This window comes from Gadus chalcogrammus, chromosome 5 (assembly GCF_026213295.1).
Source record: "Gadus chalcogrammus isolate NIFS_2021 chromosome 5, NIFS_Gcha_1.0, whole genome shotgun sequence".
Lineage (NCBI taxonomy): Eukaryota > Metazoa > Chordata > Actinopteri > Gadiformes > Gadidae > Gadus > Gadus chalcogrammus.
In genome coordinates, this window is record NC_079416.1 from 836,945 (window position 1) to 863,980 (window position 27,036).

The 27,036-nt window shown below is 44.9% G+C and overlaps 1 protein-coding gene and 7 non-coding genes across 8 annotated transcripts; 7 read left to right on the forward strand and 1 right to left on the reverse strand.

Moving 5' to 3' along the window:
* The first annotated feature begins 2,322 nt into the window (after positions 1-2,322).
* Positions 2,323-2,487, forward strand: LOC130383308 (U1 spliceosomal RNA). The gene has a single exon (XR_008895750.1). It is a non-coding gene; the product is annotated as a U1 spliceosomal RNA (small nuclear RNA).
* Positions 2,488-6,712: 4,225 nt separating this feature from the next.
* Positions 6,713-9,167, reverse strand: LOC130382656 (E3 SUMO-protein ligase ZBED1-like). The gene is made up of 2 exons (XM_056590525.1): positions 7,917-9,167; positions 6,713-7,609 (listed from the first exon to the last, which is right to left on the reverse strand). The coding sequence occupies exons 1-2, from the start codon at positions 8,901-8,903 to the stop codon at positions 6,728-6,730; spliced, it is 1,869 nt and encodes a 622-aa protein (XP_056446500.1). The 5' UTR covers positions 8,904-9,167; the 3' UTR covers positions 6,713-6,727.
* Positions 9,168-12,464: 3,297 nt separating this feature from the next.
* Positions 12,465-12,655, forward strand: LOC130383328 (U2 spliceosomal RNA). The gene has a single exon (XR_008895767.1). It is a non-coding gene; the product is annotated as a U2 spliceosomal RNA (small nuclear RNA).
* Positions 12,656-12,999: 344 nt separating this feature from the next.
* On the forward strand, positions 13,000-13,164 carry LOC130383309 (U1 spliceosomal RNA). The gene has a single exon (XR_008895751.1). It is a non-coding gene; the product is annotated as a U1 spliceosomal RNA (small nuclear RNA).
* A 5,696-nt stretch (positions 13,165-18,860) lies between these two features.
* Positions 18,861-19,051, forward strand: LOC130383321 (U2 spliceosomal RNA). The gene has a single exon (XR_008895760.1). It is a non-coding gene; the product is annotated as a U2 spliceosomal RNA (small nuclear RNA).
* Positions 19,052-19,395: 344 nt separating this feature from the next.
* Positions 19,396-19,560, forward strand: LOC130383313 (U1 spliceosomal RNA). Its single transcript, XR_008895754.1, has one exon. It is a non-coding gene; the product is annotated as a U1 spliceosomal RNA (small nuclear RNA).
* A 4,853-nt stretch (positions 19,561-24,413) lies between these two features.
* LOC130383330 (U2 spliceosomal RNA) lies at positions 24,414-24,604 on the forward strand. Its single transcript, XR_008895769.1, has one exon. It is a non-coding gene; the product is annotated as a U2 spliceosomal RNA (small nuclear RNA).
* A 344-nt stretch (positions 24,605-24,948) lies between these two features.
* Positions 24,949-25,113, forward strand: LOC130383314 (U1 spliceosomal RNA). The gene has a single exon (XR_008895755.1). It is a non-coding gene; the product is annotated as a U1 spliceosomal RNA (small nuclear RNA).
* Positions 25,114-27,036: the final 1,923 nt, after the last annotated feature.

Consider the following 27,036-nt stretch of genomic DNA (forward strand, 5'->3'; position numbering starts at 1 on the left):
TACATTTTACCCACTGAACTGTCGTTAATCAACTGTGACAAGGTAAATTTGTTTTTTGCAATCAATGACTCCTTTAAAATCAACATTAAGGTTTATTAGAAACCACAAATTAGAAGCAAGTTTCTGATCATACAACTTACTTCTTGTGCCCTCAGAGTCCATTATTTCGTTTCCTTGGGTGTCCGTCAAGGTAATAGGCTCATCAGAGCCCACGGCATCTTGAACTTTGGCCGAAATTCGTTCAACGCAGGCCTCAGCTTCCAAAAAGCGCACAACTACTGTCCTGGAAGGACTGAGTTTCTCATTAACAATTTCTGCCAGATGGATTGACCTGGGGATAAATCAGACCGTCTTAAAATCACACCTATGGGCCTAAAATGATATTTATATATTATAGGACGAGATTTTAGCAGCAGAGATCAGTTACATATTTAACAAGTTACATATTTAACAAGTAACCTTTGGAATGATCTTCCCTGGAACAAGCTAGCTCCACTAGCTCGTGGAGTTCCAGCTCGTGGTGGTGGTGGTGGTGTTTCAGTGGAAAAACCAGACGCAGAAAAAGATGTGGCAGAAGCAGAAGCCGGTGAGGGTCGGCGCATGAACCCAAAAGCAGGGGCACCAGCAGCGGGTGGAAGGTGCTCTGCATCGCCGTGGACCTCATAATGACTGCGATTAGTCAGATTAATTATTGAAAAATGGCCTGCTGGCTCTGGAAATATTGCCGTGTTGGAGTCGTCCGTGATATAAAGACTGCTGCAACTGACCTGTTTAATAGAATTAAATGAAAAATACCATAAAGGATTAAAAAACATTGTAATTAAATAGTACAAATACTACTAATCCCGTGTTTCCATAACAAATATACATCACAGGTCAACATACTTAAAACAATTCATATATACATTAGGGCTGTGAAATGATAAAAAAAAAAAGTGTGGATTAATCTGTGGATTAATCATGATTTATCACATATTACCGATTTTCTCTGTATATTAATCATGACAAAAGACGGATATATACATTTAACATGTTTTCTTTTTTCATTAATGAAAAACTAAAACAATGGTGCTGCAACTCAGCAGTTCTTTAATAATAATTCATTTTATTTGTAACGCACTCTTCAGAAGTTTGTTCAGAAGAATCTCAGAGCGCCAAGTCTTTAGCAGTTCTCTTTGCTTTTCCATATGGAACATTAATATATCATCATCCCAAAAAGAATTCGGGCTTTTTAGCTATTGTTTGGTTGAATACAAATGTTTCTTATCTTTTCAAATCAAACAGAAATGATTTGGGCTTCTTAGCCAGTGGATGGTTGAAAATGTCTCTTTATTGTCAAACAACCATTGACCACACCATGACACAATATAGTCTTCCTTTCGCCAGCTGGTGTGGCAAACTACCTTGTTCACATTCCCTGATAGCAAAGCTGACGGCTTCTTTAGCACCATGTGTCCTGTGACTGACAAGTGACAACAACGTCTTTCACACGGCATTGTGGATGAAGGAGTGGCTAGATATTTGCGAGCCCTGGCAGTTAGATATTTAGCGAACTATGCTAACTAATCAATCTAGTTGAGAGAACATCCCTAAACAGTTATGTCATGTCAACTAGTATTATTACCACTACTACTACTACATCACTAGTCTCTCCAACAAATGAGTTATTGTTAAAATCAAAATGTTAATGTTACCGTTTGTAAAATTGCATGTGGGAAGTCAAAAAACTATTTTGCGCTCAAAAAATAGCCGCGGCTATGCTAACATTAACTCATTCTACCTGTCGTAGAATGACATGCCACCAAGCTAAGGCGCTGTGAACTGTGTGAGCATTTTTTTTGCAATGGATAAAAGTGTCAATTATAAGTTGAAAAGTAACATCACCTGAAAAATCCTGCAAATTTTGTCTGCAGACATGTCCTCTTGCTTCATAGTCAGCCGTTTGGGTCCGCGAAACAATATGAAGCTCTCCATTTCCATTCCATGCAATGTAACGGTTAAGCTTGTGAGAGGAACTTCCGGGTCACAACACAAAATCTTCGCAAAATTGAGAAAGAAGATTTCCACGCAGTATTTTAATTCCCGATGTCAATGTTTAAGCACATCAAAGAAAATCAGATAACTGGTCGTTTTACCGTTTTCCGTTTTCTATTATCAAAACAAAATTCGGAAAATGGGTCATTTTCGGATTTTTGTTTTCCTATCTCTATATGGTAATCAGGAAACAGCTCGTTTCCCGATTTTGGTTTTCTCATTTCAAAACGAAAATCCATTGGCCGCAAAGTACACGGACCGTTCAGCCCACCTGAACGTGTTCAACTCATACTTACCTGGCAAGGGAGATACCATGATCAAGAAGGTGGTTCACCCATAGCGAGGCTCAGCCATTGCACTGAGGCTGTTGCTGACCCGTGCGAATTCCCCAAATGTGGGAATCTCGATTGCAAAATTTCTGGTAGTGGGGGACTGCGTTCGCGCTCTCCCCTGATCATGTTGTTCTAAAGAAATAATAGCTATGAATGGCTTCATAGTGCTATATTGCAGTCCATACCATGTTTTGCATCGCTACGTTTCTTCAAAAGATCACGCAAACGATGACGCCCAAGCAGTGTAATGCATTGCGTTCAAATATGGAACTCTGAGTCTGGAATAACGCATTCATTCATTAATTCATTAATTCATTCATTCATTCATTCATTTCTTTCATTCATTATGGATCCTTATTTCCAGAAATATTATGTGCAAGGCCTAGATTATCAAAATCCGCTAGTCTGCTGAATGTTTTGTTTATTATTTTCATACTTTGAGTTGATGTAGCTGATGAGATTCATATTATCAAGTGGAAAAGTGTTTAATTGTTACATTTTTGGGCTGAATTAAGAAAAATAATAAGAATGTATTCAGTGCACTCACTTTGTCTGGATGACAGAGCCATTCACAGAATTCATTATTTTGACCACACAGGGAGTGCAGCCAGCAAAGTGGGGGTGTATTCACACCTCTGGTTGCGGGAGAGAAGACACAAGGACTTCTAATTTCTTTGGTGTGTTTTTTCTTTCCACTACCCCACCCCTTGTGAAAGCCAAGCACAAAGAGACTCAAATTCTTTTACAACTTTTATTTTTCACCCCGAATGGGTTTCATTGAAAAGGCAATGCATATAAAACACAAGTAAACAAGATCTGTTTAATTAAAAGCTCGCCCACCACAACAAGGTACAGATCTACAGGCGAGAACACGAGAGCATGAGACGAGAGACAAACATGTACTACCATTTGCAAACATTTAGTTAAACATGGAGCTGACAGACATGCACACATCAAAAGGAAAGGCACATATAAATAACATTAATAATAATGCAAAAATCTCAACAATTGAAGAACACACACTTGTATTCAAGATACAACTCAACAATTGGCTTGTACAGGCTAAAGTGCAATAATGAACATGATTATCCAAAGACTCAGGTGACCAATCAACAAATAAAGGCTCAAGCTGTTCCTCCCTTTTGTGTTTTTTTGTGTTTTCTTTAGCAAACTTTTGTTAAAACTGAAGCAGACAAATACATACAAACATCACAAACACATGAAGCTGACAAAGACAAACAACATGCATGACAAAAACACAGATTATCTGAACATGAACAACCACTAAAGGGTATGTAAACTGATTGTGTTAGATTGGAACTGAATAAGGTTAAAAAGATTGGCCTTGATATTGAAAATAGACCAGAATGGATACTACAAAGTTTTTTTGCATTTTTTTTAACGATATAAATAAATAGATAGTGCTTGCTGAAGCACTTTCATAACCCACACAAAGACAGAGACAAACACACACAAACAAGCCTCTTTCTCTCTCTTACAGATGGCACAGGAACAGTGGCATCACAGAGGTAAGTTATTCACACACACACACACACACACACACACACACACACTAGGGCTGGGCGATATGGACCAAAAGTCATATCTCGATATCTTCAAGCAGAATATCGATATAAGATATATATCGATATTTGTCGAAGGCGGGGGGGTGCGGCGCGCTCCGTGCGCAGATTTGATATTACTATTTCTACCGTTCGGAATTGAATACAGTTTGATGGTTGAATAAACCGTGGACTAGACACTGCCTCCGCCTCGTATTAGAGAACATTATAATATATAACATCACGGCCAAAAGCTTTGTGCGCCTCCGAAATATAATGGACAGAATTGCAACCCTTTGGTTGCGACAGTTTTTAAGCACTCTCCACAAATTACGTGATTTTGTAATTCGTCAGACAACTTATATCCAAACCATTTTCATACTATGGAGCTGTTGGTCTTTCGCTTGCAAACAAGCTCCTCGGAGCTGCAAGCTTCATGCGCAGGCGGACTCCATAGCTGTGTTCGAAATCGTTCCCTATCACGGATATAGTGCACTATATAGGGTGCTCGCCATTTTGTAGTGGTGTTCAAATTCTCAGTGGTTAATTTCATGCACAATATAGTGGACTTAAAATACCCAATAAATAGTGAACGATTTCGAACACGGCTCATGTTTCAAAAAGTGACGTGAGTCAGTGGAGGGGGCCGGGGGCAGGCAGAGGCTGTGTGTGTGAGCCGGAGGCAGAGCGGGAGAGACATAAGCAGAGTTACGAAATAGCAGGCGGCAGGCGCGGTTCGAAACTGGTGTTATTTGGAACAAATGTGCTGTAATTTCAACGCAAATTAAATTATATCGATATTAACGATATGGTCTCGTTTCATATCGCGTTTGAAAAAATATCGATATATTTTAAATATCGATATATCGCCCAGCCCTAACACACACACACACACACACACACACACACACACACACACACACACACACACACACACACACACACACACACACACACACACACACACACACACACACACACACACACACACACACACACAGTCCTCCTTTCCAACTCTGCATCCACGACACTCTTAAAGAGTTCAAAGTTGTCATACACCACATTGTCGAAGCCAGGGGTAGTGGACTTCCTAGTGGATGGACAGTAGGAAAACATTTTCTGCATGCTTCCAGCCACTTTGTCCTTGAAAGGGTTGTACCTCTTCCACTGTCCACCACAGTTTGGCATGTGGCAAGCCCCACATGGCCTTGAGGACTTGTTAGGCATGAATGCCTTCACTGTTGGTGCAGGAGGGACAAAGCTCTGGCTGCAGGATGTCCCACGAAACAGGACGGAGGGGGCCTGTGGCTGTGCGGGGAAGACCTGCAGTATGGGTGCTGCCGACACAGGGGGTGGGCTGTAGGTCAACGCAGCGGGTGGCCTCGGCTGGAGGTGGGTGGGCGCAGAAGGCCTCGGCAGAATGGGGGTGAGCGCAGCAGGCTTCGGCCGGGTGGAGGACGACAACCCAGTGGGCTGAACGGGTCGGTTCGCGGGAGTCACAGGCTGTGGCTCATCAACAAATAATCTGGAAACATAAAATACACATGTGATCAGTATTGATATGACGTGTGTGCTATTTGCTTTCCACAGCCAACAGGTGAAACAAAGTGCTTATGACAACTTACCTCCGCTTCTCACCACGTCTCTTTCCAGCCTCGTGATGGATGAGCCGGTACTGGACCTGAGGCCGGTCTGGCGGAGGGAGGGATGTTGGCAGCGCAGGAGCCTCCGGGAACGATGCGTCCGACAGCACTTTCAGGTGAGGAGTCACCTTGTGGCCGAAGGAGCAGTCGCTCCTTCTGCCACTTCAGCAGCCACACCAGCCAGCCGACATCATTCTCCACAAGCCACCTGAAGGTCTGACCGGCGTACTACCTGAACGTGATGACCAGCTGACCTTTCCACAGCTCAGCCCCCGACCTCTTGGCAGCCGCCTCTGCTGTCTTGAGATCCAGCCATTTAGGGTCAACAACAGTGCTGCTGCGGGCCTCTGCCACAGACCTTGCTGCCTCTGTACAGTACAGCCTGGCCTCTCCTTGCCGGTACAAAATGATGTTAGGGTACTGGTGTAGCTGTTGATGGCTGACCAGCGATGGTTTAGTGGCCAAGCTCTTCCCGCAGACATCACAGGTAAAGGTCTCCCTGGCGTCTGCATGGATCTTCAGATGACTCGCCAGTTTGGACTTTTCACTGAATGTCTTGTCGCACACGGTGCACTGATGTGTAGGCTCCTCCATGTTCCATCTGGTACAGTAAAACATGAATAAATGAGTACAACAAGCAGATCATTTAGATTGACAATATGTAGCTAGGGCTGTCACGGTTGAGGAATTTTCACCGCGGTGAAGACAGGGGGCGCAATATCGCGGTATGCGATAATATTGCAAAAAAAAAATCCCCGCAAAGCACGGCCTCTTGGGGCTTATTGCTTAATTTAAAAAAGTTATTAAAGGTTATTAAAAAAAAGACGAGGCAATTTTATAACACTTCTTATTTATTGAATGCAGATCAAAGGGCGGTAACGGCACAGATGCAAGTTGTTTCTCCTGATTGAACTTAAAAACTAAATTCAGGTGAAGGCTGAACGTTTAAATGCATAAAATAAAATAAATAATAAATAAAGTAAAAAATTAAGTAGCCTATACAAAATAAGAGAAACCAGGCACTACAATTTCACACACACACACACACACACACACACACACACACACACACACACACACACACACACACACACACACACACACACACACACACACACACACACACACACACACACACACACACACACGCGATGATTTATAACTCGGTCATGTCCTTGTTACGAGCAAGGAAAACCAGCATGTTAACCTTATGCGGTTTGAGACAGGATCTGAGAGGGGTGACAACATTTCCAGCGACACTGAAAACCCTCTCGGATGGTGTGCTTGTTGCGCAAATACACATGTACTTGCGTGCCACTTTGGAGAGCAAGGGAAATCTCTCCTGGTTGTTGCACCACCATGCCAGGGGGTTGTCATTAGAGTCGATGGGTTCCTCCTGCAGGTAGCGAGTGAGCTCCAGGTCGGCTCTGGCTCTCTTCGGGACGGTTGCAGACGTGCTTGTCCGTGACTTCAGCAGGTCTCCGAGCGTTCTTTTTTTGGTGGGTGGTGGCACCGCTGTCTGCACCAAGGACTCTGGCTGGTCAGCAGCTGACGCACTGGCACCGCTCTCTCTGTCTTCCGTGTCCAACATTTCATTGATCAGCGCGCACTTTGTCTCCTCCTCCGCATACTCATCAAAATTGTTGCCCCGATATCTTGGGTCCAGCAAGCAGGACTTTGCCAAAGTTGCTTGTAGAGCAGCTGGTCTGTACTTCTCCTCGAGAACACTGCACATCTTCCGCTTGATGTCTGAGGTCAGAGTGGTGTCCTCGTCTGATGGTTTTAAGACATCTTCCGTGAGGAGTTTCAGGACAGGTTTAATTGATGAGACCGTGACGTAGTTCTCGCCAGACAGCAGATCCGTAAAATCAGCCGCTGGCTTTAACGCCGCGTTCACCGACTCCAAAACGGCAATGTCCTGCCAGCTGGGGATGAGATGCTGATGCCGCCGATCATCCAAAACTCGTTTTATGGCGGGGATTTGCTCCAAGACTCGGTCCACCATTTTTTGTTTGGAGCCCCATCTTGTTGGACAGTCCTGCATGGACGGATTAATATAATTTTTGAACTGAAATAACACCAGCTTATTATTATTTCTAAATAAAAGTCAACATTTACCATTATATTTCGTTTCAGTGTATTTTTTTCTAAACGAAAAATATTTTTTCAGCATCTCAAAAAGCAAATAATCACAGCAAGACGGGAAAATAGCCTGTCGGCTGCAAGTGCGTCAACTAGGTGTTTATTTTGACAAATCATAATATGGAGGCTCAATGATAGGCCAATTGTGTTATTAAGTGGACTTACAGTGGATTACAATTAAAAATAACTTCTGAAAGCCTTACCATTATGAGTACGTGCTGCGGGGTTTGAAGCTCCGCTTGCGCTTTCGCCAGATCCCTCCTCTTCAGCCAGCTCTGGGAGAACGCACCCACTAAGGTATGGCACTGGCCCATTGCTCGCGATGTGCGATCTTTAACGCTTGCCATTGCGTTTGTCACTGCCAAGTGTAGATTGTGTCCGAAGCAGTTCAGCCACGTCCAGCCCAATTGTTTCACTGCTGCCACGATGTTTGCCCCGTTATCTGTCGTTACGCACGCCAGCTTCTTCTCATCCAGGGACCACTCATCAAATGCGCTGCGTAGAGCCTCTGCGATGTTGTCAGATGTGTGATTCAGGGGCATAAACACTGTTTCGAGGCAGCGTGATTTTAGAGTCCAGTCTGTGGTCAGGTAATGAACAGTAAGACTCATGTAAGGAGTCATGTTCACACTTGACCACATGTCAGTGGTGGCAGAGAAAAAGTCCACACTTCTGAGCTCACTCTGAACTGATGCTCTTACTGAATTGTACATTTTAGGCACAGCAGTTTCTGAGAAGTAGGTTTTTCCTGGCAACTCATATTGCTTATCAAATTTCTCGAGCAGTGACTTGAAAGAAGGTTTCTGTACAGTGGAAAACGGCACCATCTCCTCAACTAGATACCTTGTAACAGCGCCTGTTAGGCGTTTATGTCTGTCACTGTCTCTGCTGTATTTGCCGACTCGAGAAAAGGCTTCGGCGACTCCAAGCTGTCGGCTAGCACCGACATGAGCTGCTCCGCTACCCTGTGTGGCAATCCGCGCCGCAATAGATGGATGGTAGCTTGATAGGTGAGCCCTTAAATTTGTTGTATTTCCACGTTTAACTTGAACCGATTTGCGGCAGATTTTACAGATGGCCACATCTAAATTGGCTGGTTCCCCCTTTTCATTTGGCTGAAAGCCGAAATGCTCCCAAAGGGACGAGGTACAATTTTTTTTTGATACGAGTGCTGCCATTCTTTCATTCATTCACTTTTTTTTAGACGTTTGCTTTGGCGGGAGCAGGTTACTACTAACTAAATGAAGTAAGGAATAATCACAGAGAGGCCGGGCAATCGTCTCGGGCGGTAACCTTCCGCGAGCCGGGCATATCAAACTGTTTATTGCCCTGCCTTGAGGTGATTATTCCGTTTATTCGCGCCGGCCAACATAATAAAACAATTCATATACTTTAATAATTAGCCTTTTTCTTATTCGTATTGCATGCTTATTAAATGTATGCTCTGTTTAAGTTCATCTCCCTCGAAAAGTAGTTCGCTTTAGAACTACGGTGAATAACGTTAGCTCAACTGTAGGTAACGCGTTTCTATAGCAACCAACCACACAAGGTTGTGCTCAGTCAGCAGCAAGTAGAACCGACAAGTCAGCGGGCAATATGCCGGATTAATGCACCCCTCCCAGCCAATCAGAATCGAGCATTCTTAAATGAAGTAGAGTAATGAACGTTAATGAATGGGTATCATGGCAACGCACGTTTCATTCTAGAATTCCACGGTCAGTTTCATGAACGCGCAACCCGCACCAGGTCATATGCGGTGATCGCGGTGGCCCATTATCTACCGCGGTGTGCTCTAAATATCGCGATATTTCATTTTTGCGATTATTGCGACAGCCCTATATGTAGCCCTTTATTATACAGAAATGTGCTGTTGGTGTATTAGCCTAGGACAACACGCTCGCCAGGTTGTTATCAATGTTGTTAGAAATCAGCTACTGTTTACCAGGTATGCAGCGCATCCCTTGCAACAAGAGATTAACACGGTCGCCAAATTGCTTTATGTTACACTTACTCTCGCATCAGCTGTTGTCTAAACAGTCACATTTACCCAAATCAACACATATCCACATCAAATTGTCCAAAAAAACGTTGATTGTCGCCGAAAAGCAACAAGTTTGCAGGTATGCGACGTATGCCCTTACTCATTGTAAACAGTGTCGTTAGCCGCGCCTAGCTATCGTTACAAAACACACATTAATCAGCTTATTATTTCAACGACCCCTGGGTACATATAGTCACACACACACACACACACACACACACACACACACACACACACACACACACACACACACAGTCCTCCTTTCCAACTCTGCATCCACGACACTCTTAAAGAGTTCAAAGTTGTCATACACCACATTGTCGAAGCCAGGGGTAGTGGACTTCCTAGTGGATGGACAGTAGGAAAACATTTTCTGCATGCTTCCAGCCACTTTGTCCTTGAAAGGGTTGTACCTCTTCCACTGTCCACCACAGTTTGGCATGTGGCAAGCCCCACATGGCCTTGAGGACTTGTTAGGCATGAATGCCTTCACTGTTGGTGCAGGAGGGACAAAGCTCTGGCTGCAGGATGTCCCACGAAACAGGACGGAGGGGGCCTGTGGCTGTGCGGGGAAGACCTGCAGTATGGGTGCTGCCGACACAGGGGGTGGGCCGTAGGTCAACGCAGCGGGTGGCCTCGGCTGGAGGTGGGTGGGCGCAGAAGGCCTCGGCAGAATGGGGGTGAGCGCAGCAGGCTTCGGCCGGGTGGAGGACGACAACCCAGTGGGCTGAACGGGTCGGTTCGCGGGAGTCACAGGCTGTGGCTCAGCAACAAATAATCTGGAAACATAAAATACACATGTGATCAGTATTGATATGACGTGTGTGCTATTTGCTTTCCACAGCCAACAGGTGAAACAAAGTGCTTATGACAACTTACCTCCGCTTCTCACCACGTCTCTTTCCAGCCTCGTGATGGATGAGCCGGCTACTGGACCTGAGGCCGGTCTGGCGGAGGGAGGGATGTTGGCAGCGCAGGAGCCTCCGGGAACGGTGCGTCCGACAGCACTTTCAGGTGAGGAGTCACCTTGTGGCCGAAGGAGCAGTCGCTCCTTCTGCCACTTCAGCAGCTCGTTCTGCTCTCCCTGCTGGCAGTACTGGAACAGCAGCCACACCAGCCAGCCGACATCATTCTCCACAAGCCACCTGAAGGTCTGACCGGCGTACTACCCGAACGTGAGGACCAGCTGACCTTTCCACAGCTCAGCCCCCGACCTCTTGGCAGCCGCCTCTGCTGTCTTGAGATCCAGCCATTTAGGGTCAACAACAGTGCTGCTGCGGGCCTCTGCCACAGACCTTGCTGCCTCTGTACAGTACAGCCTGGCCTCTCCTTGCCGGTACAAAATGATGTTGGGGTACTGGTGTAGCTGTTGATGGCTGACCAGCGATGGTTTAGTGGCCAAGCTCTTCCCGCAGACATCACAGGTAAAGGTCTCCCTGGCGTCTGCATGGATCTTCAGATGACTCGCCAGTTTGGACTTTTCACTGAATGTCTTGTCGCACACGGTGCACTGATGTGTAGGCTCCTCCATGTTCCATCTGGTACAGTAAAACATGAATAAATGAGTACAACAAGCAGATCATTTAGATTGACAATATGTAGCCCTTTATTATACAGAAATGTGCTGTTGGTGTATTAGCCTAGGTGGACAACACGCTCGCCAGATTGTTATCTATGTTGTTAGAAATCAGCTACTGTTTACCAGGTATGCAGCGCATCCCATGCAACAAGAGATTAACACGGTCGCCAAATTGCTTTATGTTACACTTACTCTCGCATCAGCTGTTGTCTAAACAGTCACATTTACCCAAATCAACACATATCCACATCAAATTGTCCAAGAAAACGTTGATTGTCGCCGAAAAGCAACAAGTTTGCAGGTATGCGACGTATGCCCTTACTCATTGTAAACAGTGTCGTTAGCCGCGCCTAGCTATCGTTACAAAACACACATTAATCAGCTTATTATTTCAACGACCCCTGGGTACATATAGTCATGCCATACACCGTTGGAAAGCTTAGATTACCACGATTAAAAGGAGACCACCCACGAGTAATATGGTTGCTCGCAGACAAAACGGCGATAGGTTGACTGAAGTCTACCCAGCAGCTAAAAACGTAACCGCTACGTCTTCCCTTTATACACAACGACCGTGTTATGACACGGCCGAAATCTTTTCTCTTTCTACAAAATCGAAACAGCTTAATACAAACCTTAAAAAAAAGGTCTAATTATCAACTAGCAAACGGTGAAGGCGATACAATTTACCTGAGTGAAACCACGTGCTGTAAGCTATTTTCTTTTTCAACTCGAGCTCATTGGCTGCAATGGCTGCAATAGAGTTCCGGGTGTTGACGTTGTTGGGGCGGGGAAATCGTGGGCACCACCATTTTGGCAGTATTCGATAGTATTGTTGGTTTATTTATTTTTTAACATTTTTTGGTGAAGCACTGCTTCACCTGTAGTCTTATAGAAGCCTCCACTGCTCCAAACTCTATTTGTGAAACATGCAGACGGCCTAGTGAGACTGCCAGCAGGCAGCAGCAAAGAGATGTAGCGACCTCTGTTTATTTCTTCAGCTTACACATACACACAAACACGCACACAGGGTGCTTGGTCGTTCTTTTGTTTGTTTTTCGTTGTCTGTTAAACCGCCACGTGGAGCGACGTGTCTGGGAACCTCGCCTCTTGGTCTGAGCGTGTGTAGGCATCGCTTCTCGGCCTTTTGGCTAAGATCAAGTGTAGTATCTGTTCTTATCAGTTTAATATCTGATACGTCCCCTACCCGGGGACCATATATTAAATTGATTTTTGGAACTGGGAGATGGAGAAGGGGCTTGCCCCGTCCACTCCACGCATCGACCTGGTATTGCAGTACCTCCAGGACCGGTGCACCCCTCTCTCACTGTGAAAAACAAAACTAAACTCCTCCTGAGAGTACACCCGTCCGCCTGTAGACAATAAAGTGTCATTTACAATTCATAAACGCACTGTTTACAATTATTCCAACGATATTCTGTTGTTTAAGAAAGAAAAAAGGATTCTTTCTGTGGCGTGTCGATAACTCGGATCTCCAGGTTTCCTTTCGTTATGCTTCCATCTCGCTGATTTCAGATTCTCCTGTCATCGTGTGACCGGTGGTCTACAATGTTTATTAAAGTCTAGACATCTCCGAATGCTTTGCAACCGTTCTCCACGGGAACACGCGTGGGCATCGTTCAGCCCACCTGAACGTGTTCAACTTATACTTACCTGGCAAGGGAGATACCATGATCAAGAAGGTGGTTCACCCATAGCGAGGCTCAGCCATTGCGCTGAGGCTGTTGCTGACCCGTGCGAATTCCCCAAATGTGGGAATCTCGATTGCATAATTTCTGGTAGTGGGGGACTGCGTTCGCGCTCTCCCCTGATCATGTTGTTCTAAAGAAATAATAGCTAGGAATGGCTTCATCGTGCTATATTGCAGTCCATATATATTGCTATATTGCAGTTTTGCATCGCTACGTTTCTTCAAAAGATCACGCAAACGATGACGCCCAAGCAGTGTAATGCATTGCGTTCAAATATGGAACTCTGAGTCTGGAATAACGCATTCATTCATTCATTCATTCATTCATTCATTCATTCATTCATTCATTCATTCGTTCCTTTCATTCATTATGGATCCTTATTTCCAGAAATGTCATGTGCAAGGCCTAGATTATCAAAATCCACTAGTCTGCTGGATGTTTTGTTTATTATTTTCATACTTTGAGTGGATGTAGCTGATGAGATTCATACAATCAAGTGGAAAAGTGTTAAATTGTTACATTTTTGGGCTGAATTAAGAAAAATAATAAGAGCCATTCACAGAACTCATTGTTTTGACCACACAGGGAGTGCAGCCATCACAGTGGGGGTGTATTCACACCTCTGGTTGCGGGAGTGAAGACACAAGGACTTCTAATTTCTTTGGTGTGTTTTTTCTTTCCAATACCCCACCCCTTCTGAAACCCAAGCACACTGAGACTCCAAAATACTTTTACAACTTTTATTTTTCAACCAGAATGTGTTTCATTGAAAAGGCAATCCATATAAACACAAATAAACAAGATCATTTTAGTTAAAAGCTCGCCCACCACGACTAGGTACAGATCTACAGGCGAGAACACGAGAGCATGAGACGAGAGACAAACATGTACTACCATTTGCAAACATTTAGTTAAACATGGAGCTGACAGACATACACACATCACAAGGACAGGCACATATAAATAACATTAATAATAATAAAAAACACTCAACAATTAAAGAACACACACACACACACACACACACACACACACACACACTTGTACTTAAGATACAAATCAATAATTGGCTTGTACAGGCTAAAGTGCAATAATGAACATGATTATCCATAGACTCGGGTGACCAATCAACAAATAATGGCTCAAGCCGTTCCTCCCTTTTGTGTTTTCTTGAGCAAACTTTTGTTAAAACTGAAGCAGACAAATACATACAAACATCACAAAGACATGAAGCTGACAAAGACAAACAACATGCATGACAAAAACACAGATTATCTGAACATGAACAACCACTAAAGGGTATGTAAACTGATTGTGTTAGATTGGAACTGATTATGGTTTAAAAGATTGGCCTCGATATTGAACATAGAGCAGAATGGATACTACAAAGTTAATTTTAACAGCAATATAAATAATAATAAATAAAAAGCGAACAAAAGAACTTCAAGTAAATCTGCAAAGTGCCTTTTTTTTTAACGATATAAATAAATAGATAGTGCTTAATGAAGCACTTTAAAAAACACACACAAAGACAAAGACAAACACACACAAACAAGCCTCTTTCTCTCTCTTACAGATGGCACAGGAACAGTGGCATCACAGAGGTAAGTTATTCACACACACACACACACACACGCATTTCCAGGTATTTACACAGTCCTCCTGTCCAACTCTGCATCCACGACACTCTTAAAGTGTTCAAAGTTGTCATACACCACATTGTAAAAGCCAGGGGTAGTGGACTTCCTAGTGGATGGACAGTAGGAAAACATTTTCTGCATGCTTCCAGCCACTTTGTCCTTGAAAGGGTTGTACCTCTTCCACTGTCCACCACAGTTTGGCATGTGGCAAGCCCCACATGGCCTTGAGGACTTGTTGGGCATGAATGTCTTCACTGTTGGTGCAGGAGGGACAAGGCTCTGGCTGCAGGATGGCCCACGAAACAGGACGGAGGGGGCCTGTGGCTGTGCGGGGAGGACCAGCAGTATGGGTGCTGCCGACACAGGGGGTGGGCCGTAGGTCAACGCAGCAGGTGGCCTCGGCTGGAGGTGGGTGGGCGCAGGAGGCCTCGGCAGAATGGTGGTGAGCGCAGCAGGCTTCAGCCGGGTGGAGGACGACAAACCCAGTGGGCTGAACGGGCCGGTTCGCTGGAGTCACAGGCTCATCAACAAATAATCTGGAAATATAAAATACACATGTGATCAGTATTGATATGACGTGTGTGCTATTTGCTTTCCACAGCCAACAGGTGAAACAAAGTGCTTATGACAACTTAGCTCCGCTTCTCACCACGTCTCTTTCCAGCCTGGTGATGGATGTGCCGGTACTGGACCTGAGGCCGGTCTGGCGGAGCAGTCGCTCCTTCTGCCACTTCAGCAGCTCGTTCTGCTCTCCCTGCTGGCAGTACTGGAACAGCAGCCACACCAGCCAGCCGACATCATTCTCCACAAGCCACCTGAAGGTCTGACCGGCGTGCTTCCCGAACATGATGACCAGCTGACCTTTCCAAAGGTCTCTGCTGTCTTGAGATCCAGCCATTTAGGGTCAACAACAGTGCTGCTGCGGGCCTCTGCCACAGACCTTGCTGCCTCTGTACAGTACAGCCTGGCCTCTCCTAGCCGGTACAAAATGATGTTGGGGTACTGGTGTAGCCGTTGATGGCTGACCAGCGATGGTTTAGTGGCCAAGCTCTTCCCGCAGACATCACAGGTAAAGGTCTCCCTGGCGTCTGCATGGATCTTCAGATGACTCGCCAGGTTGGACTTTTCACCGAATGTCTTGTCGCACACGGTGCACTGATGTGTAGGCATGTTCCATCTGGTACTGTAAAACATGAATAAATGAGTAAAACTAAAAGCAGATCATTTAGATTGACAATATGTAGCCCTTTATTATACAGAAATGTGCTGTTGGTGTATTAGCCTAGGACAACACGCTCGCCAGGTTGTTATCTATGTTGTTAGAAATCAGCTACTGTTTACCAGGTATGCAGCGCATCCCATGCAACAAGAGATTAACACGGTCGCCAAATTGCTTTATGTTACACTTACTCTCGCATCAGCTGTTGTCTAAACAGTCACATTTACCCAAATCAACACATATCCACATCAAATTGTCCAAGAAAACGTTGATTGTCGCCGAAAAGCAACAAGTTTGCAGGCATGCGACGTATGCCCTTACTCATTGTAAACAGTGTCGTTAGCCGCGCCTAGCTATCGTTACAAAACACACATTAATCAGCTTATTATTTCAACGACCCCTGGGTACATATAGTCCACACACACACACACACACACACACACACACACACACACACACACACACACACACACACACACACACACACACACACACACAGTCCTCCTTTCCAACTCTGCATCCACAACACTCTTAAAGAGTTCAAAGTTGTCATACACCACATTGTCGAAGCCAGGGGTAGTGGACTTCCTAGTGGATGGACAGTAGGAAAACATTTCCTGCATGCTTCCAGCCACTTTGTCCTTGAAAGGGTTGTACCTCTTCCACTGTCCACCACAGTTTGGCATGTGGCAAGCCCCACATGGCCTTGAGGACTTGTTAGGCATGAATGCCTTCACTGTTGGTGCAGGAGGGACAAAGCTCTGGCTGCAGGATGTCCCACGAAACAGGACGGAGGGGGCCTGTGGCTGTGCGGGGAAGACCTGCAGTATGGGTGCTGCCGACACAGGGGGTGGGCCGTAGGTCAACGCAGCGGGTGGCCTCGGCTGGAGGTGGGTGGGCGCAGAAGGCCTCGGCAGAATGGGGGTGAGTGCAGCAGGCTTCGGCCGGGTGGAGGACGACAACCCAGTGGGCTGAACGGGTCGGTTCGCGGGAGTCACAGGCTGTGGCACATCAACAAATAATCTGGAAACATAAAATACACATGTGATCAGTATTGATATGACGTGTGTGCTATTTGCTTTCCACAGCCAACAGGTGAAACAAAGTGCTTATGACAACTTACCTCCGCTTCTCACCACGTCTCTTTCCAGCCTCGTGATGGATGAGCCGGTACTGGACCTGAGGCCGGTCTGGCGGAGGGAGGGATGTTGGCAGCGCAGGAGCCTCCGGGAACGGTGCGTCCGACAGCACTTTCAGGTGAGGAGTCACCTTGTGGCCGAAGGAGCAGTCGCTCCTTCTGCCACTTCAGCAGCTCGTTCTGCTCTCCCTGCTGGCAGTACTGGAACAGCAGCCACACCAGCCAGCCGACATCATTCTCCACAAGCCACCTGAAGGTCTGACCGGCGTACTACCCGAACGTGATGACCAGCTGACCTTTCCACAGCTCAGCCCCCGACCTCTTGGCAGCCGCCTCTGCTGTCTTGAGATCCAGCCATTTAGGGTCAACAACAGTGCTGCTGCGGGCCTCTGCCACAGACCTTGCTGCCTCTGTACAGTACAGCCTGGCCTCTCCTTGCCGGTACAAAATGATGTTGGGGTACTGGTGTAGCTGTTGATGGCTGACCAGCGATGGTTTAGTGGCCAAGCTCTTCCCGCAGACATCACAGGTAAAGGTCTCCCTGGCGTCTGCATGGATCTTCAGATGACTCGCCAGTTTGGACTTTTCACTGAATGTCTTGTCGCACACGGTGCACTGATGTGTAGGCTCCTCCATGTTCCATCTGGTACAGTAAAACATGAATACATGAGTACAACAAGCAGATCATTTAGATTGACAATATGTAGCCCTTTATTATACAGAAATGTGCTGTTGGTGTTTTAGCCTAGGTGGACAACACGCTCGCCAGATTGTTATCTATGTTGTTAGAAATTAGCTACTGTCTACCAGGTATGCAGCGCATCCCATGCAACAAGAGATTAACACGGTCGCCAAATTGCTTTATGTTACACTTACTCTCGCATCAGCTGTTGTCTAAACAGTCACATTTACCCAAATCAACACATATCCACATCAAATTGTCCAAGAAAACGTTGATGGTCGCCGAAAAGCAACAAGTTTGCAGGTATGCGACGTATGCCCTTACTCATTGTAAACAGTGTCGTTAGCCGCGCCTAGCTATCGTTACAAAACACACATTAATCAGCTTATTATTTCAACGACCCCTGGGTACATATAGTCATGCCATACACCGTTGGAAAGCTTAGATTACCACGATTAAAAGGAGACCACCCACGAGTCATATGGTTGCTCGCAGACAAAACGGCGATAGGTTGACTGAAGTCTACCCAGCAGCTAAAAACGTAACCGCTACGTCTTCCCTTTATACACAACGACCGTGTTATGACACGGCCGAAATCTTTTCTCTTTCTACAAAATCGAAACAGCTTAATACAAACCTTAAAAAAAAGGTCTAATTATCAACTAGCAAACGGTGAAGGCGATACAATTTACCTGAGTGAAACCACGTGCTGTAAGCTATTTTCTTTTTCAACTCGAGCTCATTGGCTGCAATGGCTGCAATAGAGTTCCGGGTGTTGACGTTGTTGGGGCGGGGAAATCGTGGGCACCACCATTTTGGCAGTATTCGATAGTATTGTTGGTTTATTTATTTTTAAAAAAAAATTTGGTGAAGCACTGCTTCACCTGTAGTCTTATAGAAGCCTCCACTGCTCCAAACTCTATTTGTGAAACATGCAGACGGCCTAGTGAGACTGCCAGCAGGCAGCAGCAAAGAGATGTAGCGACCTCGGTTTATTTCTTCAGCTTTCACATACACACAAACACGCACACAGGGTGCTTGGTCGTTCTTTTTTTTTTTTTTTTCGTTGTCTGTTAAACCGCCACGTGGAGCGACGTGTCTGGGAACCTCGCCTCTTGGTCTGAGCGTGTGTAGGCATCGCTTCTCGGCCTTTTGGCTAAGATCAAGTGTAGTATCTGTTCTTATCAGTTTAATATCTGATACGTCCCCTACCCGGGGACCATATATTAAATTGATTTTTGGAACTGGGAGATGGAAAAGGGGCTTGCCCCGTCCACTCCACGCATCGACCTGGTATTGCAGTACCTCCAGGACCGGTGCACCCCTCTCTCACTGTGAAAAACAAAACGAAACTCCTCCTGAGAGTACACCCGTCCGCCTGTAGACAATAAAGTGTCATTTACAATTCATAAACGCACTGTTTACAATTATTCCAACGATATTCTGTTGTTTAAGAAAGAAAAAAGGATTCTTTCTGTGGCGTGTCGATAACTCGGATCTCCAGGTTTCCTTTCGTTATGCTTCCATCTCGCTGATTTCAGATTCTCCTGTCATCGTGTGACCGGTGGTCTACAATGTTTATTAAAGTCTAGACATCTCCGAATGCTTTGCAACCGTTCTCCACGGGAACACGCGTGGGCATTGTTCAGCCCACCTGAACGTGTTCAACTCATACTTACCTGGCAAGGGAGATACCATGATCAAGAAGGTGGTTCACCCATAGCGAGGCTCAGCCATTGCACTGAGGCTGTTGCTGACCCGTGCGAATTCCCCAAATGTGGGAATCTCGATTGCATAATTTCTGGTACTGGGGGACTGCGTTCGCGCTCTCCCCTGATCATGTTGTTCTAAAGAAATAATAGCTATGAATGGCTTCATCGTGCTATATTGCAGTCCATACCATGTTTTGCATCGCTACGTTTCTTCAAAAGATCACGCAAACGATGACGCCCAAGCAGTGTAATGCATTGCGTTCAAATATGGAACTCTGAGTCTGGAATAACGCATTCATTCATTCATTCATTCATTCATTCATTCATTCATTCATTCATTTCTTTCATTCATTATGGATCCTTATTTCCAGAAATATTATGTGCAAGGCCTTGATTATCAAAATCCGCTAGTCTGCTGAATGTTTTGTTTATTATTTTCATACTTTGAGTTGATGTAGCTGATGAGATTCATATTATCAAGTGGAAAAGTGTTTAATTGTTACATTTTTGGGCTGAATTAAGAAAAATAATAAGAATGTATTCAGTGCACTCACTTTGTCTGGATGACAGAGCCATTCACAGAATTCATTATTTTGACCACACAGGGAGTGCAGCCAGCAAAGTGGGGGTGTATTCACACCTCTGGTTGCGGGAGAGAAGACACAAGGACTTCTAATTTCTTTGGTGTGTTTTTTCTTTCCACTACCCCACCCCTTGTGAAAGCCAAGCACAAAGAGACTCAAATTCTTTTACAACTTTTATTTTTCACCCCAAATGGGTTTCATTGAAAAGGCAATGCATATAAAACACAAGTAAACAAGATCTGTTTAATTAAAAGCTCGCCCACCACAACAAGGTACAGATCTACAGGCGAGAACACGAGAGCATGAGACGAGAGACAAACATGTACTACCATTTGCAAACATTTAGTTAAACATGGAGCTGACAGACATGCACACATCAAAAGGAAAGGCACATATAAATAACATTAATAATAATGCAAAAATCTCAACATTTGAAGAACACACACTTGTACTCAAGATACAACTCAACAATTGGCTTGTACAGGCTAAAGTTCAATAATGAACATGATTATCCAAAGACTCAGGTGACCAATCAACAAATAAAGGCTCAAGCTGTTCCTCCCTTTTGTGTTTTTTTGTGTTTTCTTTAGCAAACTTTTGTTAAAACTGAAGCAGACAAATACATACAAACATCACAAACACATGAAGCTGACAAAGACAAACAACATGCATGACAAAAACACAGATTATCTGAACATGAACAACCACCAAAGGGTATGTAAACTGATTGTGTTAGATTGGAACTGATTAAGGTTAAAAAGATTGGCCTTGATATTGAAAATAGACCAGAATGGATACTACAAAGTTTTTTTGCATTTTTTTTAACGATATAAATAAATAGATAGTGCTTGCTGAAGCACTTTAATAACCCACACAAAGACAGAGACAAACACACACAAACAAGCCTCTTTCTCTCTCTTACAGATGGCACAGGAACAGTGGCATCACAGAGGTAAGTTATTCACACACACACACACACACACACACACACACACACACACACACACACACACACACACACTAGGGCTGGGCGATATGGACCAAAAGTCATATCTCGATATCTTCAAGCAGAATATCGATATAAGATATATATCGATATTTGTCGAAGGCGGGGGGGTGCGGCGCGCTCCGTGCGCAGATTTGATATTACTATTTCTACCGTTCGGAATTGAATACAGTTTGATGGTTGAATAAACCGTGGACTAGACACTGCCTCCGCCTCGTATTAGAGAACATTATAATATATAACATCACGGCCAAAAGCTTTGTGCGCCTCCGAAATATAATGGACAGAATTGCAACCCTTTGGTTGCGACAGTTTTTAAGCACTCTCCACAAATTACGTGATTTTGTAATTCGTCAGACAACTTATATCCAAACCATTTTCATACTATGGAGCTGTTGGTCTTTCGCTTGCAAACAAGCTCCTCGGAGCTGCAAGCTTCATGCGCAGGCGGACTCCATAGCTGTGTTCGAAATCGTTCCCTATCACGGATATAGTGCACTATATAGGGTGCTCGCCATTTTGTAGTGGTGTTCGAATTCTCAGTGGTTAATTTCATGCACAATATAGTGCACTTAAAATACCCAATAAATAGTGAACGATTTCGAACACGGCTCATGTTTCAAAAAGTGACGTGAGTCAGTGGAGGGGGCCGGGGGCAGGCAGAGGCTGTGTGTGTGAGCCGGAGGCAGAGCGGGAGAGACATAAGCAGAGTTACGAAATAGCAGGCGGCAGGCGCGGTTCGAAACTGGTGTTATTTGGAACAAATGTGCTGTAATTTCAACGCAAATTAAATTATATCGATATTAACGATATGGTCTCGTTTCATATCGCGTTTGAAAAAATATCGATATATTTTAAATATCGATATATCGCCCAGCCCTAACACACACACACACACACACACACACACACACACACACACACACAGTCCTCCTTTCCAACTCTGCATCCACGACACTCTTAAAGAGTTCAAAGTTGTCATACACCACATTGTCGAAGCCAGGGGTAGTGGACTTCCTAGTGGATGGACAGTAGGAAAACATTTTCTGCATGCTTCCAGCCACTTTGTCCTTGAAAGGGTTGTACCTCTTCCACTGTCCACCACAGTTTGGCATGTGGCAAGGCCCACATGGCCTTGAGGACTTGTTAGGCATGAATGCCTTCACTGTTGGTGCAGGAGGGACAAAGCTCTGGCTGCAGGATGTCCCACGAAACAGGACGGAGGGGGCCTGTGGCTGTGCGGGGAAGACCTGCAGTATGGGTGCTGCCGACACAGGGGGTGGGCCGTAGGTCAACGCAGCGGGTGGCCTCGGCTGGAGGTGGGTGGGCGCAGAAGGCCTCGGCAGAATGGGGGTGAGTGCAGCAGGCTTCGGCCGGGTGGAGGACGACAACCCAGTGGGCTGAACGGGTCGGTTCGCGGGAGTCACAGGCTGTGGCACATCAACAAATAATCTGGAAACATAAAATACACATGTGATCAGTATTGATATGACGTGTGTGCTATTTGCTTTCCACAGCCAACAGGTGAAACAAAGTGCTTATGACAACTTACCTCCGCTTCTCACCACGTCTCTTTCCAGCCTCGTGATGGATGAGCCGGTACTGGACCTGAGGCCGGTCTGGCGGAGGGAGGGATGTTGGCAGCGCAGGAGCCTCCGGGAACGGTGCGTCCGACAGCACTTTCAGGTGAGGAGTCACCTTGTGGCCGAAGGAGCAGTCGCTCCTTCTGCCACTTCAGCAGCTCGTTCTGCTCTCCCTGCTGGCAGTACTGGAACAGCAGCCACACCAGCCAGCCGACATCATTCTCCACAAGCCACCTGAAGGTCTGACCGGCGTACTACCCGAACGTGATGACCAGCTGACCTTTCCACAGCTCAGCCCCCGACCTCTTGGCAGCCGCCTCTGCTGTCTTGAGATCCAGCCATTTAGGGTCAACAACAGTGCTGCTGCGGGCCTCTGCCACAGACCTTGCTGCCTCTGTACAGTACAGCCTGGCCTCTCCTTGCCGGTACAAAATGATGTTGGGGTACTGGTGTAGCTGTTGATGGCTGACCAGCGATGGTTTAGTGGCCAAGCTCTTCCCGCAGACATCACAGGTAAAGGTCTCCCTGGCGTCTGCATGGATCTTCAGATGACTCGCCAGTTTGGACTTTTCACTGAATGTCTTGTCGCACACGGTGCACTGATGTGTAGGCTCCTCCATGTTCCATCTGGTACAGTAAAACATGAATACATGAGTACAACAAGCAGATCATTTAGATTGACAATATGTAGCCCTTTATTATACAGAAATGTGCTGTTGGTGTTTTAGCCTAGGTGGACAACACGCTCGCCAGATTGTTATCTATGTTGTTAGAAATTAGCTACTGTCTACCAGGTATGCAGCGCATCCCATGCAACAAGAGATTAACACGGTCGCCAAATTGCTTTATGTTACACTTACTCTCGCATCAGCTGTTGTCTAAACAGTCACATTTACCCAAATCAACACATATCCACATCAAATTGTCCAAGAAAACGTTGATGGTCGCCGAAAAGCAACAAGTTTGCAGGTATGCGACGTATGCCCTTACTCATTGTAAACAGTGTCGTTAGCCGCGCCTAGCTATCGTTACAAAACACACATTAATCAGCTTATTATTTCAACGACCCCTGGGTACATATAGTCATGCCATACACCGTTGGAAAGCTTAGATTACCACGATTAAAAGGAGACCACCCACGAGTCATATGGTTGCTCGCAGACAAAACGGCGATAGGTTGACTGAAGTCTACCCAGCAGCTAAAAACGTAACCGCTACGTCTTCCCTTTATACACAACGACCGTGTTATGACACGGCCGAAATCTTTTCTCTTTCTACAAAATCGAAACAGCTTAATACAAACCTTAAAAAAAAAGGTCTAATTATCAACTAGCAAACGGTGAAGGCGATACAATTTACCTGAGTGAAACCACGTGCTGTAAGCTATTTTCTTTTTCAACTCGAGCTCATTGGCTGCAATGGCTGCAATAGAGTTCCGGGTGTTGACGTTGTTGGGGCGGGGAAATCGTGGGCACCACCATTTTGGCAGTATTCGATAGTATTGTTGGTTTATTTATTTTTAAAAAAAAATTTGGTGAAGCACTGCTTCACCTGTAGTCTTATAGAAGCCTCCACTGCTCCAAACTCTATTTGTGAAACATGCAGACGGCCTAGTGAGACTGCCAGCAGGCAGCAGCAAAGAGATGTAGCGACCTCGGTTTATTTCTTCAGCTTTCACATACACACAAACACGCACACAGGGTGCTTGGTCGTTCTTTTTTTTTTTTTTTTTCGTTGTCTGTTAAACCGCCACGTGGAGCGACGTGTCTGGGAACCTCGCCTCTTGGTCTGAGCGTGTGTAGGCATCGCTTCTCGGCCTTTTGGCTAAGATCAAGTGTAGTATCTGTTCTTATCAGTTTAATATCTGATACGTCTCCTACCCGGGGACCATATATTAAATTGATTTTTGGAACTGGGAGATGGAAAAGGGGCTTGCCCCGTCCACTCCACGCATCGACCTGGTATTGCAGTACCTCCAGGACCGGTGCACCCCTCTCTCACTGTGAAAAACAAAACGAAACTCCTCCTGAGAGTACACCCGTCCGCCTGTAGACAATAAAGTGTCATTTACAATTCATAAACGCACTGTTTACAATTATTCCAACGATATTCTGTTGTTTAAGAAAGAAAAAAGGATTCTTTCTGTGGCGTGTCGATAACTCGGATCTCCAGGTTTCCTTTCGTTATGCTTCCATCTCGCTGATTTCAGATTCTCCTGTCATCGTGTGACCGGTGGTCTACAATGTTTATTAAAGTCTAGACATCTCCGAATGCTTTGCAACCGTTCTCCACGGGAACACGCGTGGGCATCGTTCAGCCCACCTGAACGTGTTCAACTCATACTTACCTGGCAAGGGAGATACCATGATCAAGAAGGTGGTTCACCCATAGCGAGGCTCAGCCATTGCACTGAGGCTGTTGCTGACCCGTGCGAATTCCCCAAATGTGGGAATCTCGATTGCATAATTTCTGGTACTGGGGGACTGCGTTCGCGCTCTCCCCTGATCATGTTGTTCTAAAGAAATAATAGCTATGAATGGCTTCATCGTGCTATATTGCAGTCCATACCATGTTTTGCATCGCTACGTTTCTTCAAAAGATCACGCAAACGATGACGCCCAAGCAGTGTAATGCATTGCGTTCAAATATGGAACTCTGAGTCTGGAATAACGCATTCATTCATTCATTCATTCATTCATTCATTCATTCATTTCTTTCATTCATTATGGATCCTTATTTCCAGAAATATTATGTGCAAGGCCTTGATTATCAAAATCCGCTAGTCTGCTGAATGTTTTGTTTATTATTTTCATACTTTGAGTTGATGTAGCTGATGAGATTCATATTATCAAGTGGAAAAGTGTTTAATTGTTACATTTTTGGGCTGAATTAAGAAAAATAATAAGAATGTATTCAGTGCACTCACTTTGTCTGGATGACAGAGCCATTCACAGAATTCATTATTTTGACCACACAGGGAGTGCAGCCAGCAAAGTGGGGGTGTATTCACACCTCTGGTTGCGGGAGAGAAGACACAAGGACTTCTAATTTCTTTGGTGTGTTTTTTCTTTCCACTACCCCACCCCTTGTGAAAGCCAAGCACAAAGAGACTCAAATTCTTTTACAACTTTTATTTTTCACCCCAAATGGGTTTCATTGAAAAGGCAATGCATATAAAACACAAGTAAACAAGATCTGTTTAATTAAAAGCTCGCCCACCACAACAAGGTACAGATCTACAGGCGAGAACACGAGAGCATGAGACGAGAGACAAACATGTACTACCATTTGCAAACATTTAGTTAAACATGGAGCTGACAGACATGCACACATCAAAAGGAAAGGCACATATAAATAACATTAATAATAATGCAAAAATCTCAACATTTGAAGAACACACACTTGTACTCAAGATACAACTCAACAATTGGCTTGTACAGGCTAAAGTTCAATAATGAACATGATTATCCAAAGACTCAGGTGACCAATCAACAAATAAAGGCTCAAGCTGTTCCTCCCTTTTGTGTTTTTTTGTGTTTTCTTTAGCAAACTTTTGTTAAAACTGAAGCAGACAAATACATACAAACATCACAAACACATGAAGCTGACAAAGACAAACAACATGCATGACAAAAACACAGATTATCTGAACATGAACAACCACCAAAGGGTATGTAAACTGATTGTGTTAGATTGGAACTGATTAAGGTTAAAAAGATTGGCCTTGATATTGAAAATAGACCAGAATGGATACTACAAAGTTTTTTTGCATTTTTTTTAACGATATAAATAAATAGATAGTGCTTGCTGAAGCACTTTAATAACCCACACAAAGACAGAGACAAACACACACAAACAAGCCTCTTTCTCTCTCTTACAGATGGCACAGGAACAGTGGCATCACAGAGGTAAGTTATTCACACACACACACACACACACACACACACACACACACACACACACACACACACACACACACACACACACACACACACACACACACACACACACACACTAGGGCTGGGCGATATGGACCAAAAGTCATATCTCGATATCTTCAAGCAGAATATCGATATAAGATATATATCGATATTTGTCGAAGGCGGGGGGGTGCGGCGCGCTCCGTGCGCAGATTTGATATTACTATTTCTACCGTTCGGAATTGAATACAGTTTGATGGTTGAATAAACCGTGGACTAGACACTGCCTCCGCCTCGTATTAGAGAACATTATAATATATAACATCACGGCCAAAAGCTTTGTGCGCCTCCGAAATATAATGGACAGAATTGCAACCCTTTGGTTGCGACAGTTTTTAAGCACTCTCCACAAATTACGTGATTTTGTAATTCGTCAGACAACTTATATCCAAACCATTTTCATACTATGGAGCTGTTGGTCTTTCGCTTGCAAACAAGCTCCTCGGA